Consider the following 15,864-nt stretch of genomic DNA (forward strand, 5'->3'; position numbering starts at 1 on the left):
CAAGTTATTTATTGATGTTGCAATAAAATGAGATGTCTATAAAATTACTTAATATTTAAAGCTAATAAAATGTATCTTTACTTCTACATTAAATATCAACTGCTAACTTAATTTGTGCAGGAGATTATCACAAGTTTTTGTGAAAAATTGCAATATACTCAGCAGTCTTGAGATAAAGAGATGCATTTAATGGGCTTTCTTCTACAACTTGGGGACGGCTGCATGCACAACGCTACCCAAGTATTTTAACAATGGACTGCCTTCTGGCTTGAATAAATTACAAGAGAACTAAGATCATTTATATATATAAAAAAAGATTGTCTCATGGCTACATTATAACACAGTAGGTGCCAATCCTGGGTTTGAGCCCTTGTCATACTGTTGGAGAAAGGGCTAATACACACTGCCTTTGCATTATTACTCAAGAGATTAACTAACCACAGTAGTGATTATCTAGGAATATATACCTTAATCTTCAACACATTGTAATACTATACTGTATATTACAATCTACACAAATAATATGAGAATTAATACATGCCACTTTAAAGTGCATTATGGTACTGCAATTGATGATTTGTGTCAAACTTCACATTCAAAATACAATAATGGAACCAAGATTCAGATTTACTTATAATAGTACTGTATATAAAAAAAAATTAGTTTGAGGTGAGATTGGCATCAATATTTCTAATGAATAACACTGATCCTTCTTAAATATCTTCTAACAATGTGACTTCTTAAACCTTCACAAACTGGTCCAGCTTCAGCATAAGGAACATCATGAGCGTAGCTCTTATCCTGTAACTACACTTCGGTGATTACAAGCTGCATGGTGAACCTTGCGGGCAGGGTCTCTATTCTCACATAAACCTTGACTGTACTAAACAATAGGTGTTGGTCACCTCTGCAGCCTTCAATATCGTGTGTAACGTAATGGAAGATCACTGGAGTAACTGATAATGTTTTATTATGTACAATATATAGCTACTGTAACTAGTTATATCTCCTCTCTGCTTTATGAACTAATAAAAAGATTCAGGATTAGGATTATCAGGATTACTTTTGTATACAAAGTAATACAATAAACATTAAGCATTTACTAATATCTAATTGCTAATGCCATAATAAAAAATTAAACTCCATATGAGCTAGAACTATCAGTACATTGTCTTAAAAATATTAGGTAGTTTGGTCACATGCAGTAAATAAAAATTATGAATTCTTAAACCAAGTACAGTACTGCATACAATATATATTATGTTTAACTGAACTTATATTATTACTAAAGAAAAGACAAATAAAAGTAAATAAAAATTACTAAGGTGTTACAATTTTTCTAATAATAATTTTCATCACAAAGAAATTGCTGAAATTACCTAAAGAAATACTGTATACCACATACTGTAGTATATTAATTACTTCTGCAGTTTAAAGATTATTTATTTACTTAGGATCAATCTATTTTTTTTTTATACAAAGTGAAATAATATAGCAATAACTTCAAGTTCCATATTATGATTTATCTCAACACTACAAAAACATACCTGCTACAGAAAAACTTTAAATTTCATTATAATATATATATATATATATATATATATATATATATATATATATATATATATATATATATATATATATATATAAATATATAAATAAAATGCACAGACTTACTTATAAACCACAAGTTTGAAATATATAACTTTTTAGACACTTAACCCACCAGGGGACTCGAACACTGGTCATCAAGAGTGGCAGTTACGCACTGTATCCACTACACCATACTTCAGAGCCCTTAAAGAGGTAGGAATTCTGGGGGTATTTAACCAACCAGAACTCCATTCCTCTCCAGGCAATGAGATAGTGTGGGACCTCTTGTGTTCTTTCATCAAGCCCTGTTATGTGGGAGAACTCAGTGCCAAATGTTTAATGCACAGACTTGCTTATAAACCTTAGCTTAGCTAAGGTTTATAAGCAAGCTTATAAACCAGCTTGCTTAGCTTAGCTTAGAATAGTAAAAAAGGATTAAGCGGTCAGAGAATAAGGATGAAAGATTAAAGAAAAAACTCATGAACACACAATATATGAATATAATATTGTAATGAGACATTGTAACCCTCCCTATCAGAGTTTTTTCTTAAACTGTTGTGCAATATTATAACTTAAAAATGGATCAAGTTTGTACATAGCAGTACTAACATTAAGAAGATTTGGACACTGACTACAGTGTGTGTGAATACACACAACCTGCTGTACCAGGGGAGTTTTTTATTAAATTGAACTTTATCGTACTATTAGTGAACAATTTGTATTTGTACAGCAGGTTGTGTGTATTCAATTCCCTGCAATGATTGTGATTCTGTGTACCTTGGACAAACAGGAAAGTTCTTACAATTGCAGTTGACACAACATGCTTACAGTATTAGAACCGCTAAAACGTCTAGTGCATTGTATCTGCACACGAGTTCATGTGATCACACTATTAACTGGAATGGGGCGAAAAGCATTACCAATTGTGGTAGTTTCATGGAACGGAATTTGATTGAGTTCGCTCTAATTAGTGTTAAAATCTTCTTAATGTTAGTACTGGTATGTACAAACTTGATCCATTTTTAAGTTATAATATTGCACAACAGTTTAAGAAAAAACTCTGATAGGGAGGCTTACAATGTCTCATTACAATATTATATTCATATATTGTGTGTTCATGAGGTTTTTCTTTAATCTTTCATCCTTATTCTCTGACCGCTTAATCCTTTTTGACTATTCTAAGCTAAGCTAAACCTGTTTCTGGTTAATTCTTTCCCTAGAGATGGGTTGGTCAGGTTCCAGGTGTTGGCCTGTACCCTCCCTCTCTCTCCTCTAGTCAGTCTGGTGTTGACAACGGCTTTAATCAGGCCGAAACGTTCATCTTCCTTTCACATTTCTCTGTGGATTTTCCGCATATATATATATATATATATAAATGATCAGCGTTTTGTGATCATATGTGTGTGTGTGTGTGTGTATATATATATATATATATATATATATATATATATATATATATATATATATATATATATATCTATCTGGCAATAACACATATAAGACAACTCCACTTTGGTTGTAGTCTTGAGAGTGTAAATTTATAAAAGCATGAGAGCTTCTAGGAGAATGGTGCTCATAAAATAAAATTTAGATTGCAATTAAATTAAACTTATGTTTTCAACAACTGCAGCACTGTATAATAAAACAAATCCACTTCTACATATAACTTAAAAAATTCATCATCGAACATGAAACCTCTTTAATAATGAGTAAAGAGGAATCATAAAGTATTTGTATCAAATATAATTCAGATTAATCTATTAATGACCATTTTGATTCATTATCTTGTTGTCAGCCTTCATATAGCAAACAAGATTAAGATGCATAAACTTACTTGGTCCAGTTCTCTTTAGTGTAGATATCTAAACCTCCCGTACGGTATAATCTTCCTATGTTAATTTCATATACTGTATATAAAATATCTACAATATGAGTATTACAGTTTTAATGTTCACCTTATCCTTTCATTGTGTTAAACAAAATTAAATGATACTTTCCTTAAAAATATATTTATTTGTAGTTTGTGCATTAATCTTTACTTTAACATGCATTGATGGTTGACATCATTAATTTGTAAACAAAATTATGCTTTTACACTTGTGTATCTAATTCAGTGCTATACAGCAGTCTTTTATAGACTTACACTAAAATATCACTTTGTTACACTACTCATATTATATGGGACTGTATTCCTGTTTTTGATGCAATATTTACAAATCTGTCTTGCATTCACTTAATTAAGATTTTTGTCAGCTTCTAACAGAGGTACACCTTATTAGACAAAGTTTGTCAATAATTTTCAAAATATTTCAAATCAGAAACATTTAAGTAATTATGAAAAGAAGTTGCCAAGCCTGGAAGACTATTTAACACTATCTGTGGCATGCAACAGTATAAAATTCCTATACAGTATAGTAAAAAGATAGTACCAGAGCAAAAACTTAAGCTGAGTGATATCAAGGAACAAAATGATACACAGGGGCTTTGGGAAAATGAGATCTCTGATCATAAAAATTAGTACATTTACAAGGTGGTGTATGACTAAGTGGGTCAATGAAGCTCTGACAGTATGGTACAGGTCTTTGTTTCATTAAGTGGTCATCAATGAATCAAATGTGACAAACTAACCAGATGGGTTTCCCACCTGTAACTGTGGTAGGAGGAAGACATGGGAATAGGTCACATTAAATAGAACGCAGTTTGTTCTCTAACACCTAATAATCTATTCCTCCAACAGTTGTGGATTGCATGATGAAAAGTAGGGTAGAAATCCGGGTAAGCAATCCATTTCTTGAAGATGGGATAGGCATGGTTCCTTAAGCAGCGACATCAGCAAGGGCATTACCCCAAAAATGTAAAACTCAATTCATTCATTATTTAAAGCTATGCCTCAGTATACCATATGAATATACAGTACTGTAGTATTATTTTCTCATTATTATTATTATATTATGGCTGAGGACTCACAAATTTTGACTGTCTTAGATTGTCTTAAATTTAGATTGCAATTAAATTAAACTTATGTTTTCAACAACTGCAGCACTGTATAATAAAACAAATCCACTTCTACATATAACTTTAAAAATTAATCATCAAACATGAAACCTCTTTAATAATGAGTAAAGAGGAATCATAAAGTATTTGTATCAAATATAATTCAGATTAATCTATTAATGACCATTTTGATTCATTATCTTTTTGTCAGCCTTCATATAGCAAACAAGATTAAGATGCATAAGAGGGAATCCATAATTGCAAGGATTTGTATCGGATACAAGTATCTGTTGAGATCTAAGATGAAAACAACAACTAAGTGACAAATTTGCAGAATTTACAGCATAAATGAGGGATATCATCTGGACCATTACCTGAGAGATTGTATCCACCTATGAGACATTAGATGTGTAGTACAGTATAATACATATTGAGTTAGGTAAGTAATTACTGTCATATACAGATACAGTACTCAAAAGAATCCTCCACTTTGTACCTATGAGATAGCATAAACTTGAGGGTTATAAGATGTTAATTCCTTGTTTGACGGTCTGTTCACTTGAGGCAGTTAAGTCCGTCCCAGCTGCATCTGTGTATAAGTGATGACATGAACAACCCAATGGGTTGAACATGTTGCTGTAGTGTTATGTTCACTCACAGGATGAATGACACTGCCCAATAAAGTAGCCCTCTGGGGCAAAATTAAATATAGGTATGATCAGGACAAATATTGTAGTAGCTAATGCCATCAGCAGTCTTTCACTCCCCTGTAAACAGAACTGTAGTGTGTGAATGGCAATGAATATGTTCAAGTAAAAGGAGTCTCTTGACTGCAGGAAGTACAAGTCTTCACCATTACTGGGACTTCCCTTCCCAACACAAGCTAGGAACAATAAAAAAGGACACACTGCAGCCGTGTACTGAGAGTGAATCTTGCAAACAGGCTATCCTTGCAGTAAAATAAAACAGGTTATCCTTGCAGTGAATAAATTATTATTATTATTTTAAAATAATCCAACAGGAATGCCAATATGGGTAACAGTCAAGATGCAGTACAAGTGTGAATGCGAGTGTTGGAGGCATTGTACAAAGTATCAAAGGTAATACTGATCGTAGCAGTATTGTAGTGATGGAACTCCATTGTATACATTTAAGCTCTGGATTAGGGAAGAAATCGGATATAGTAATAGTATTATAATAAAGTTACCTGCTGTAAGTCTCAACAAAATCTTTCAAAGGTTGCTTCTTCATCATATGACAAAATTTGTAACTAAAGCCAACTAACATACACTAACTAGCTTAAGACAAATTGGCTAGCAAGTTACTTCACAAACATTCTTTGATTAGAAATAATTGTACATGTACTTAGCTCTATACTGTAATATTCATTATAAATGAATACAATTTAATAAATAATGAGAAAATTAATACCGTTAATGTCTGACATTACAAGTGTAACACACACAATCAGTAGCTCTTATGTGACACTCCTTCAGGATATGAGACTCCTTCAGGATATGAGACTCCTTCAGGATATGACACTCCTTCAGGGTATGATACACTCAGAATATGATACTCCCTCAGGGTATGACACTCCAAAGTGCTGCAAATCCATACCCTTTTCCATTTTAAATTGACATAAAGCAATAATTTATTCAAACTCCATGCATTATATAGTTTAATAATTGATTATATATAGAGGTATAACAAACTCACAGGTACTGCTAAATCTGGTCATGAAAGTTGTGTTGGTCAGCCCATCACCCCGGCTCTATTTACTACTAGATGGAGTGGAGCAGGTATGACAAGCCTCGTAAGATATGACAAGATACACTACATATTTCTCATATTGAGACATGCAATGGTACAAAACATGTTCAGAATAACAAGTACAAAAAAAGTAAATTATGTTGGCATATTACTACTGTACTATACGATATTTATATTCCATAAATATACCCATTAGTATACTGTAGTAATAATGTAAACTTAAATTTTTGTTATATATTTGTCACTAAATTTATTACTTGGTCATGATTGATTGCTTCACCCTGTATCTTATAATTCACAGCAAATTTTGGGTTAGCTTTAAGACCTGCTTGAAATACTGTGCATGTTTGTAGCATTGCAAGAATGCACCACTTAATCACCAAAATATGTACGTACTTTAAAACTGTACCTTCTTATTTATATATAAATACTGTAAAAAAATAACTGATATTAGCACATTTCTACTACAATCCAGAATAATTATGAAGAAATGTAATAGCAAGTTGTAGATCTTGACTCATCATAATACCAATTCACCTACATTACTGCTCACTACAGTATATTTAATAACAAATCTTACAAGGTATTAAGACTAAACCTAATCTTAGAACAGTCTACAGAACTAAATAAATGTCATTAGTTTCTTTGGCTATAAAAGATGCAATCTTCCGTGAAACCAGACCTTAGAATATTTCCAAGTTATGACTCATTGAGAACACACTCCTATGCTGATTGTAGTTCTCATTTTTTAGATATTTACAGGTTTTTAGTTTTATTATATTAATAACTAATTTAAAAACAAGTGTGCAGCTCTTTTTTTTATCCTTTGGTACCTCTTAAATAATTCTGATAAAATTAAAGGAAAGATGTGAAATATATTCTTCATATAGGAGAGCCATCCTCACTTTGGGCAGGGTGGAGTTTCCATTTCCAATGGATCAAGTGAATTGCCATTGTGCCTTCTCTACATCCTCATATTTCAGCTCCTCGTCTTCACTTCTCTTCAAAGTGCTAAACAGTTATATACTGTACTGGCTTAATGCTTTCTCCTCATAATTACATTACTGTACTAGTAAATTTGTGATAATGTATAAAATTTAAAATATATTTTTTTATATATCAGTATTTTATTATGAACAGGTCAGTCATAATGTACATTATAAGAACTTTCATATATGAAAATACAAAATTATATTAATCACAAACCTTGTTTTAACACTGGGCCTCGTCAGATTGACCTTTGCTGAGTCATATATTCATCTTAATTAGAAGTGTGTGGCAAGAATGATTACTGTACTGACATTAACACACAAGTGGCAAGTTATATCTCCCTGCATATACAGGTACACAAAATACATTAAATGCAATAATAATAATAGAGGAAAACTCTCCTCAGGAAGAATGAGAAGATTCCTCTTCCTAACTTAGTCACTAGAGAATAATCAACAGGTATATTCCAGTAAAGGTTAATTAAACCAAGCATTTTAGCTGAATTATTATACTAGGGGATACAAGGGGCTTAAACATCAAGTCAGAAGGAAGTTCTGACTAAAAAGTGGTTTGCTATTACCAGTATATTTGTCGTCTTAAATCCATACATTAATTGGTCACTGCAACACTTATCAGGTTTACCAATTGATTTCCTTATTTTGTTTGAATACTGAATAATTATTACAACATTTTATTTTCAGCAATCACACCCTGGTGGTAGCATTCAACATTGCTCACCAGTCACACCCTATGTGATTATAAGCCTCCACCACTGCGATCCACAGTGATCTTCTTTCTCTGGTCTTCTTCTGCCATCTCTGCCAAGTGAGCCAAGCGGGAGTGTGTGATGGAGCCGGCTTTGATGGCAGCCATCATCTGCACCAAGAAAACAATCAGTGAACTAACACTTTACACACACACAAATAATTTGAATACTCTTTTCAAAACATAAAAATGATGTCTAAAAATATAGTTCATTACTGGTTACCTCTTAAGTCTTATAAGATTTTAATGTAGCATTAAATAATTAAGATAATACTAGCAATTATGTAATTGCATATTTAATGATGGTAACAATGTACAGTATACTTAATAACTAACATCAAATATTTCCTGTGGGATTTATCAACAAAATAATGTTTTGTGTGTAATTACCAACACTTGTGGTGCCCAAGTTATTAATGTTTAAGAGTCACTGATTTATACAGGGGAGTGATGTTCAGGGATGTCATTGACTTATACTGGAGAGAGTAACATTCAGGGATGTTACCGACTTATACTGGGAAGAGCACACAAAAAGAAAATGTAGGGCAAGATAATAAAAATTCAAGAGATGGATCAGTTATAAATAATACAATGAGTCTAAAATAAAAGGGAGTTTTAAAGGTCTCAAAGACTTTTACAGTCATGTTAGTCATTCTATACTTTATAAAAGTATCATAAAAATAAAAAGGTAAACCTGATACAGGAATACTGAACATGTTCAATGAGGAAACACACACACACACATCTTATTCATGTACTGTGTGTGTAATTACACACACAGTATGTGAATGAGAACTCATTTCTGCAACTCTATAACAACTTACAGGCCTTGCACAAAGAAATCACATTAACATGACATATCAATGAAAAAAAAAAACAGTAGGATCAATGAGGAGGATTTGAGTCTGCACTCTGGATACTCCCATGCATATGCCTTAGACCACTACACCATGACATGGTCAAAAGCAATGCAACCTGGGATTCAACTGAATCCTCTAGGGGTCCTTAGGCTTCCTTCTCATTGATACATCACATTAATGCAATTTCTTTTCTCATTTAAATAGAAGCATTAGAGGTGGAACTCCAAGACCACATCCAGAGTGCATGGGGCAATACGTGAAACCCTGATTAGGCTTCAGTAGAACCCCTTCAGAACTCCTAAAGGGTTCCGTTGAATCCCAGTTGCATTGCTTTCGACCATGTTGTGATATAGGAGTGTAAGGTGTGTGCATAGGAGTACCCAGAGTGCAGGTTCAAATCCTCCTCATTGCTCCTACTGATTTTCTAATTTGAGGCCTCCTTGTGCAACACTAGAAGGAAGAAGTTTAAGTTCTTGATGAGAATGTTTCCCATTAATAGGGTACAAGCACACATAAATTTTCATACATTAAAACTAAGTATAAACAAAGTATTCAAGAAGGTGTAGCATAGCTCATCCTTAACAATAATGAATATAGGATCTTACCACTGAAACATTAGAATAAACATAACTAATAATTACGATATGTGTCGTTTAGACTAGAGAATTAAACTAGAATTTGCTTGGAAAATTAAGTCTTGATTGAACAAATCCACAAGGGCCGTGACGAGGATTCGAACCTGCGTCCGAGAGTATCCCAGACGCTGCCTTAATGCTGCCCATTAATGCTTCACTGCCCAGACGAAGGCAGCGTCTGGGATGCTCTTGGACGCAGGTTCGAATCCTCGTCAGGGACCTTGTGGATTTGTTCATTTGATGCATCACGCAATTGTGATTTTTGTGTGCAAGTCTTGAATGTAACAAAACATCCTTTTCTGGTATGACCTCAGTAGCTTCCCAAGTTTAACTCTGAAACTACCAACCTTAGCTCAACATGCCACACCTCCCAGACTCATCACTTATGGAAGTCTGGACCAGAATCTAGCTCACTCTACAAGGCAATCAGAGATCAACCCGGAACTGGGAAAACCCCACCAGAAAAAGACAAAATACAAGTGAGTGCTTCAAAGAAATTAGGCTCCTCTAGGTAATCAAAGCAGATTATTGTTGCCATGAAGTACCCTAACTGTAATAAACCTGACTGCCACTAAATGGTAGCCCAGGTCACCTGTGGTCTCAGCCAGCCTGTCTTCTCATTCAGAAGCTGCTTGTGTGAAATCTCATAACTCAATAAGTAAGGAGGTAACAGACAAGACTCGACTAGGGGCCCACCAGAAAATGGCGTTTCATTACAATTAATGTTTCATTTGTGAGTGACCATCTGCAGCTCACTGAGTTTACTCACATTGGGCCTTGATAGAGGAGGCCTAAATCCTATTACTGCGATGTAATTCGATGTAATTCTATTCTAAAGCGATGTTATCTGTAAGAGAATGGGTTGGATACACACCCACACAAGATATCTTGGTGAAAATCATAGTCAAGTGCTGATAACTGACATGGAAACAAGAGCTGTTGGTATCAGGTGGCAGAGTGAGGGGAGGAGCAAGCTGGTTAGGACCCAAAGTGATCTGGGTTGTCTTTTGGTGGCAGTCAGTTGTCTCAGTCAATGTATTTGCCCCATGGCAACAATTGTTTGCCTTATTTACTTGGGGTAAATAATTTATTTAAAAGAAGTTAACTACTGCTCTCTCAAACAACTGGCACTCACAGAGTAGCCAAAGCACATGCACACCCTGAGGCAGAGCCCCATGAGTGAAGGTAACCCAGGAGCAGATTCCTTAACTTTCTCAAGCAAGATAACCTGGGGTGAAGGCAGGGGAAATGGCATACACAATAGGAAGGTCAAAATACATTCATGTGAAACCTAAAAAAATAGAACACAAACACAAGCCACTGCACACAGACCAGAGTCCAAAGGAAAGCCAACACTTAGCTGAAGACTGAGCCTAAAACTGTGATATAACCAAAAGCACCAGGCATCTGAATAACTATAAAGATTACGTATCGCTGACAAGCGTGTGAATATTTGTGTCAAGGTTAGCAATGTTGTCCATGCCATTGATTGTTTAGCTGTGTTCTACCATCATGGTGCTTTTTCCTTCGGATTATTGTAGGTGATCGAGTACCATCCAAACTCCCCTTGCCTACATTGAGGGGGGGGGGGGGCTAGATTTTGGTACGGGGCTTCTGGTGGGCACTCATGAATCTTAAGAGATTGGTGTGATACTCAAGAATTGGAGCTTACTACCAGTTAGTGGGTAGCTTGGAGAGCCACCAAGGGACCCAAAAGAAGGCGTTTCTTGAATTTACCTGCCTTTCATTACTGTATAATCAATGCTGGATCTTTGTAGTAATTCAAGTTTTTATAGTATTACAGGTAAATTATTGAATTAGTCCCAATATCATTGGAAATTTTTTCCTACAGAACCATAATAAATTTGGAAGCTTTTCAAGCAAATACAATCAGAGAGAGAAATGTGTTCTGAACAGTAAAGTGTGTGGAGCTTCAATATCACGGATTGCCACTACCAATTGATCAGTCACCCAGTAGGAGTATCTAGCAGTATCTGCCAATCACAGCTCTTAATTGTCTTCTGATGACCTATAGAGGGCACCCCCTGTGTTGACAGGTTACTGACAATCCTTCATTAATGTTAAGTTAGAGGAAGCACAGGGAAGAAAAATAAGAGAGGAAAAAGAGGATTAGAGTTGTAGAACAAAAGACAGTTATGAAAATTACCTTTCATTGGCTTAAAAGTATATTTTCTGAGATATATATTCTGCCACACACCCTATATATAGTACTCCCAGCAGAAGAACAGGAGACTGGACACATACAGCTGCTACATTGAGGCCTAGTGAAGACACCAAACTAATCCCGAGTTTGCCTGTTTCCTGACCCGATGAGGTCAGGAAGCCAGCAACTTGTGAAAAGTCCTTCCATTGTTCCTGAAGTAATGATTTGACAATTACAGTTTTGGCAGGTAAGTGGTTCCATGGGTTTATAACCCTACTAGAGGTGGTGGTGGGGTGGGGGGTTGGGGGGGGGGTAACTAGCTGTGCCCAGGTCTCTCTTCCCCTATTCCCATCCCCCCTCTTTCCAAACCTTACCCTCTCTCATCTCATCTCTCTTTCCCTATCCCCCTTTTCTTCACATCTCAACTCTATCCAACTTTGTCCCTTCTCATCTCACTCCTTTCCTTTCTCTCTTCAACCCTCTCCACCTTTCTACCCTCTCCACCTGTCTTCCCACCATCTCTCATTCCCTCTTGTCAAATATTCCCCCCCTTCTCTCTTTTCCTTCTCTTCCTATCTCTGTTTTTGTATCTGTCTGTCTCTCTGATAAAACTAGTGAGTCTTCCACTGACATGTGGGTGGTCTGCCAATAGAAAGAGCTTAGCAGTGAAATGTTAAAAATATAATACTGTAGCTTCCTGTTTGCTTTGAGAAAGGGTTGGGGGATTGTGAAAGCCTTTGAAGCTGTGGGAGGATCATCTGTTTTATGCTACTATGACCAAAGTACGAACAGCATAAAATTGATGTTAATTTTCCTGAGATCAGTGAGTAAGGGTGTACTGTATATTACTATAAGAAAAAATTTATTTTGAAATTTTTGTTTTCAAAAGATTTAGCTAAGTGTAGCCTGTGGGCAGTACCAATAATCATCATAAAGGGTCAGAATGTGACCCTGACATGCTGTTCCCTCTTGAATTCTGGCATCCTCAACCAGCCTATGTCCATCCTGTACCGCACACCATTTCCCCTGCAAAGTTGGGAGAAAGCTGGTTTGCAGTACTACAGTGGTACCTCAGATAACGAATTTAATCCGTTCCGGCGCCATGATAGTCATGTGAAACGGACGTCATACAAAACGAATGTCCCCATTGACAATAATGGAAATCAAATTAATCCGTTCTACCACCGAAAAACATCAATATGATATTTGATGTTTTAAATAATGGAGCAGCTTACCTTACATTCACTGAACAAACCTTTACGACATTTTTCTTTCTTCAAATTTGTTTAATTTTTTTTTTTCATTTGTCATTTGAGGCGGTCGTCACTCGACGTTCTACTGTATTAATCCTGTGGCTCACAATCATTCCTGGAATGAGTCGACTACGTTCTGGGATGATTTTTGTCACTGGGTGTTAAACCTTCTCTACTGTAAATATGTCCTTTTGAAGGTGAGCTCTCCATACCTGGATACAGGTATGGGGATCCATACCTGTATAGGGGGCATACCAGTCCAATATGGGGGCATACCAGAGTTAACTATTTTCTTTTCCTTGAAATCAAAGGATCGTTTGAGTATACCTAAGGTTTGGTTTGCTTCTTTTACTATAGCACCCACAACCCCCCACCCTCTCCCTCAATGTGATCAGATCTCGAAAGTTTGTCCTGTTCTGGGCACAGGTACCCTAAAGTTTGAGCTCTCATGGTTTCATGAGGTGGAAAGAGCTGTTATGTGCATGTGTGTCAAGTACCCACCCAAGGTCAACTTGACTACCATGGGGCCAGTGCACCCGGGTTTGAGCTAACAAAACAAGCTTGGTGAGAAAGCTCAGTAAGAGTCTTGCTCAGCTGATCACTACTGGTGGTGATGAGTGATGTCATCAAAGCTCCACAGACTGTTTGAGACCTGATATATATACCGGCTGATAATTATCGACTTCAACAGTTCCTATACCTATTATGGCCCTATAATCTATTAGTAGGCATGACCAGAATTCCTACATAGAAAGTGGCAGAATACATTACTCACAAATATATAAATAGAATACTATTAATTAAATGGAATAAAAACTATAAACTAGAATGTAAAGTTCACGGGTACTCTACTAAAGTACAGTATTTTAATTAAAGGTTAAACCATGCAAAACAATTGAGGATTATTGTACACATGACTTGCTGTGATTATAATATTCACCTGTAGGTATTCATCAAACTCCACCTGCCCATTGAGATTAAGGTCGATTTCCTTCAGTATCTCGTGGAGAGTTTCTCCAGGAACTTCTTGATCTCTTGCCTGTAGTTAGAGAGCATCCCAACATGAACTTAAGACATTCAATCACTTGATGGATATGCTATATCTTAATACAGGCAACATGACTCCCATCACTTGTTGATAACCAATTTACTGAGAAGCATGTAAAGGAAAGTAGTTGGTAAGAAATGCCTTAAGATAGAAAGGTGATAAAACGGATGTAAATTTAGGTACAGTACAGTAATGGTAAGTTAGGAAGATATATTTTATCTCACTAATTACTTTTGCTTTTTGTAGTGTCCTTTGAAAATTCTGTGGAAATACAGTACCAGTACTGTACAGGTATCACTTAATAGATGCAACAGATTTGTTTGCATAAAGCTGTCCATAGATAAAAATTCCATAGAGCAAAAAATGTTCCCATAAGCACACATTATATAACTTGGTTTCCTATTGTCACGGGCAGGAATCCAATTAGTATTATTGGGGACCCCTAGGCCAACTATTGACCTGTGTCAGGAAGAAACCAATACATTTAACCAACTCCCAGGTACTTACAGTATTTACTATTATGTGAACAGAGACATCAGGTGAAAAGAAATGGGCCTAAACATTTCCCTTCTGCACACAAATTAAAACCAGGATCAACCTGATTTATAAAACCAGCAACCAGGAGGCCTGGTCAGAGACTGGGCCGTGGGGACACTGATCCCCAAAATCGTCAACAGATAGACAATGGATATTTTGACTGCGTACTGGCTCCAAGACAACATAATAAATAACACTTAGGAATGCAGCAAGCATTTTTTTTTTACCTGCAAAGATTGGTTCTCATTTGTTAAACCCTGGCATTAAACCCTAATGTGATTATCATCATTTGATGTTTAGCCATTATTGCTTGTTATTTATACCAATGATATGAATATGGTTATATCTAATACATTTATTTGAATATAATGGAGTTAACCAAGACCCACAAAAAAAGTTTTTTAATTGCTTAGGACTAGTGACCTGCGAGTATTATCAAATCATAATTTGGTCTTTCCCCCAATGGTACCCCCTCGGTAACTCCCAGAGTTACACACTGGTATACCTGTTACACCCCTCAGCCCCACATCTGGAGCATACTTGGAGAGGGTCTCAGGAGTTCTACTCCCCAAGCCTGGCCTGCAGCCAGGCTCGACTTGTGATAACTTGGTCCAACTGGCTGTTGCTTGGAGCGGCTCACAGACCCATATATCCACTAAAGCCTGGTTGGTCTGGCACTTCTTGCAAGAACTTGTCTAAGTGCTTCTTGAATACATCCACCTTTGTTCCGTCAATATTTCTAATGCTTGCTGGGAGGGTGTTGAACAGCTATGGACCCCTGATGTTCAGACAGTGCTCTCTGGTTGTGCCTATGGGACCTCTACTCCTCACTGGGTCTATTCTGCATTTCTGTTGTTAATCTACTACGCAAATTTGGGACCTGGCCTTCCAGTATCTTTCATGTATATATTATTTGATACCGTTTTGTGTTTTTTCCAGAGAGTACATTTTGAGACAGTCCCAATACTGTAATTTAAATGTTTTATCGTTTCTATACATGCTGTATAGGTTCTCTGTAATCCCTCTAATTCAGAGTTCTCTCCTGCTCTCAAAGGGGAAGTGAGTACCGAGCAATTCTCAAGATGGGACAGCACCAGTGATTTAAATAGTATTAGTATTGCTATGGAGTCTCTTGTTTTGAACGTTCTCATAATTCACCCTATCATCTTTCTGGTCGCTGCTATATGTGCTAGGTTATGTTCATTAAATGTCAGGTCATCAGACATTATAATTCCCAGATCTTTTACATGTTGCT

The 15,864-nt window shown here is 36.0% G+C and overlaps 1 protein-coding gene across 31 annotated transcripts in view; it reads right to left on the bottom strand.

Annotated features, from left to right (window-relative positions):
- Window positions 1-7,464: 7,464 nt before the first annotated feature.
- Gpo1 (glycerophosphate oxidase 1) overlaps window positions 7,465-15,864 on the bottom strand; it is a 60,515-nt gene continuing 52,115 nt past the window's right edge. For 16 of the 31 annotated variants that reach the window (XM_045753248.2, XM_045753240.2, XM_045753242.2 and 13 more), the window contains 3 exons: window positions 13,965-14,063; window positions 11,775-11,983; window positions 8,005-8,223 (listed from right to left, as the gene is read on the bottom strand). In XM_045753248.2, coding sequence (XP_045609204.1) covers window positions 11,786-11,983; window positions 13,965-14,063 — 297 coding nt within the window. In that variant the 3' untranslated portion in view covers window positions 8,005-8,223; window positions 11,775-11,785. The other 15 variants (XM_069333313.1, XM_069333311.1, XM_069333312.1 and 12 more) reach the window with 6 other exon arrangements.

The sequence above is a fragment of the Procambarus clarkii genome, chromosome 29, assembly GCF_040958095.1.
Source record: "Procambarus clarkii isolate CNS0578487 chromosome 29, FALCON_Pclarkii_2.0, whole genome shotgun sequence".
Classification (NCBI taxonomy): domain Eukaryota; kingdom Metazoa; phylum Arthropoda; class Malacostraca; order Decapoda; family Cambaridae; genus Procambarus; species Procambarus clarkii.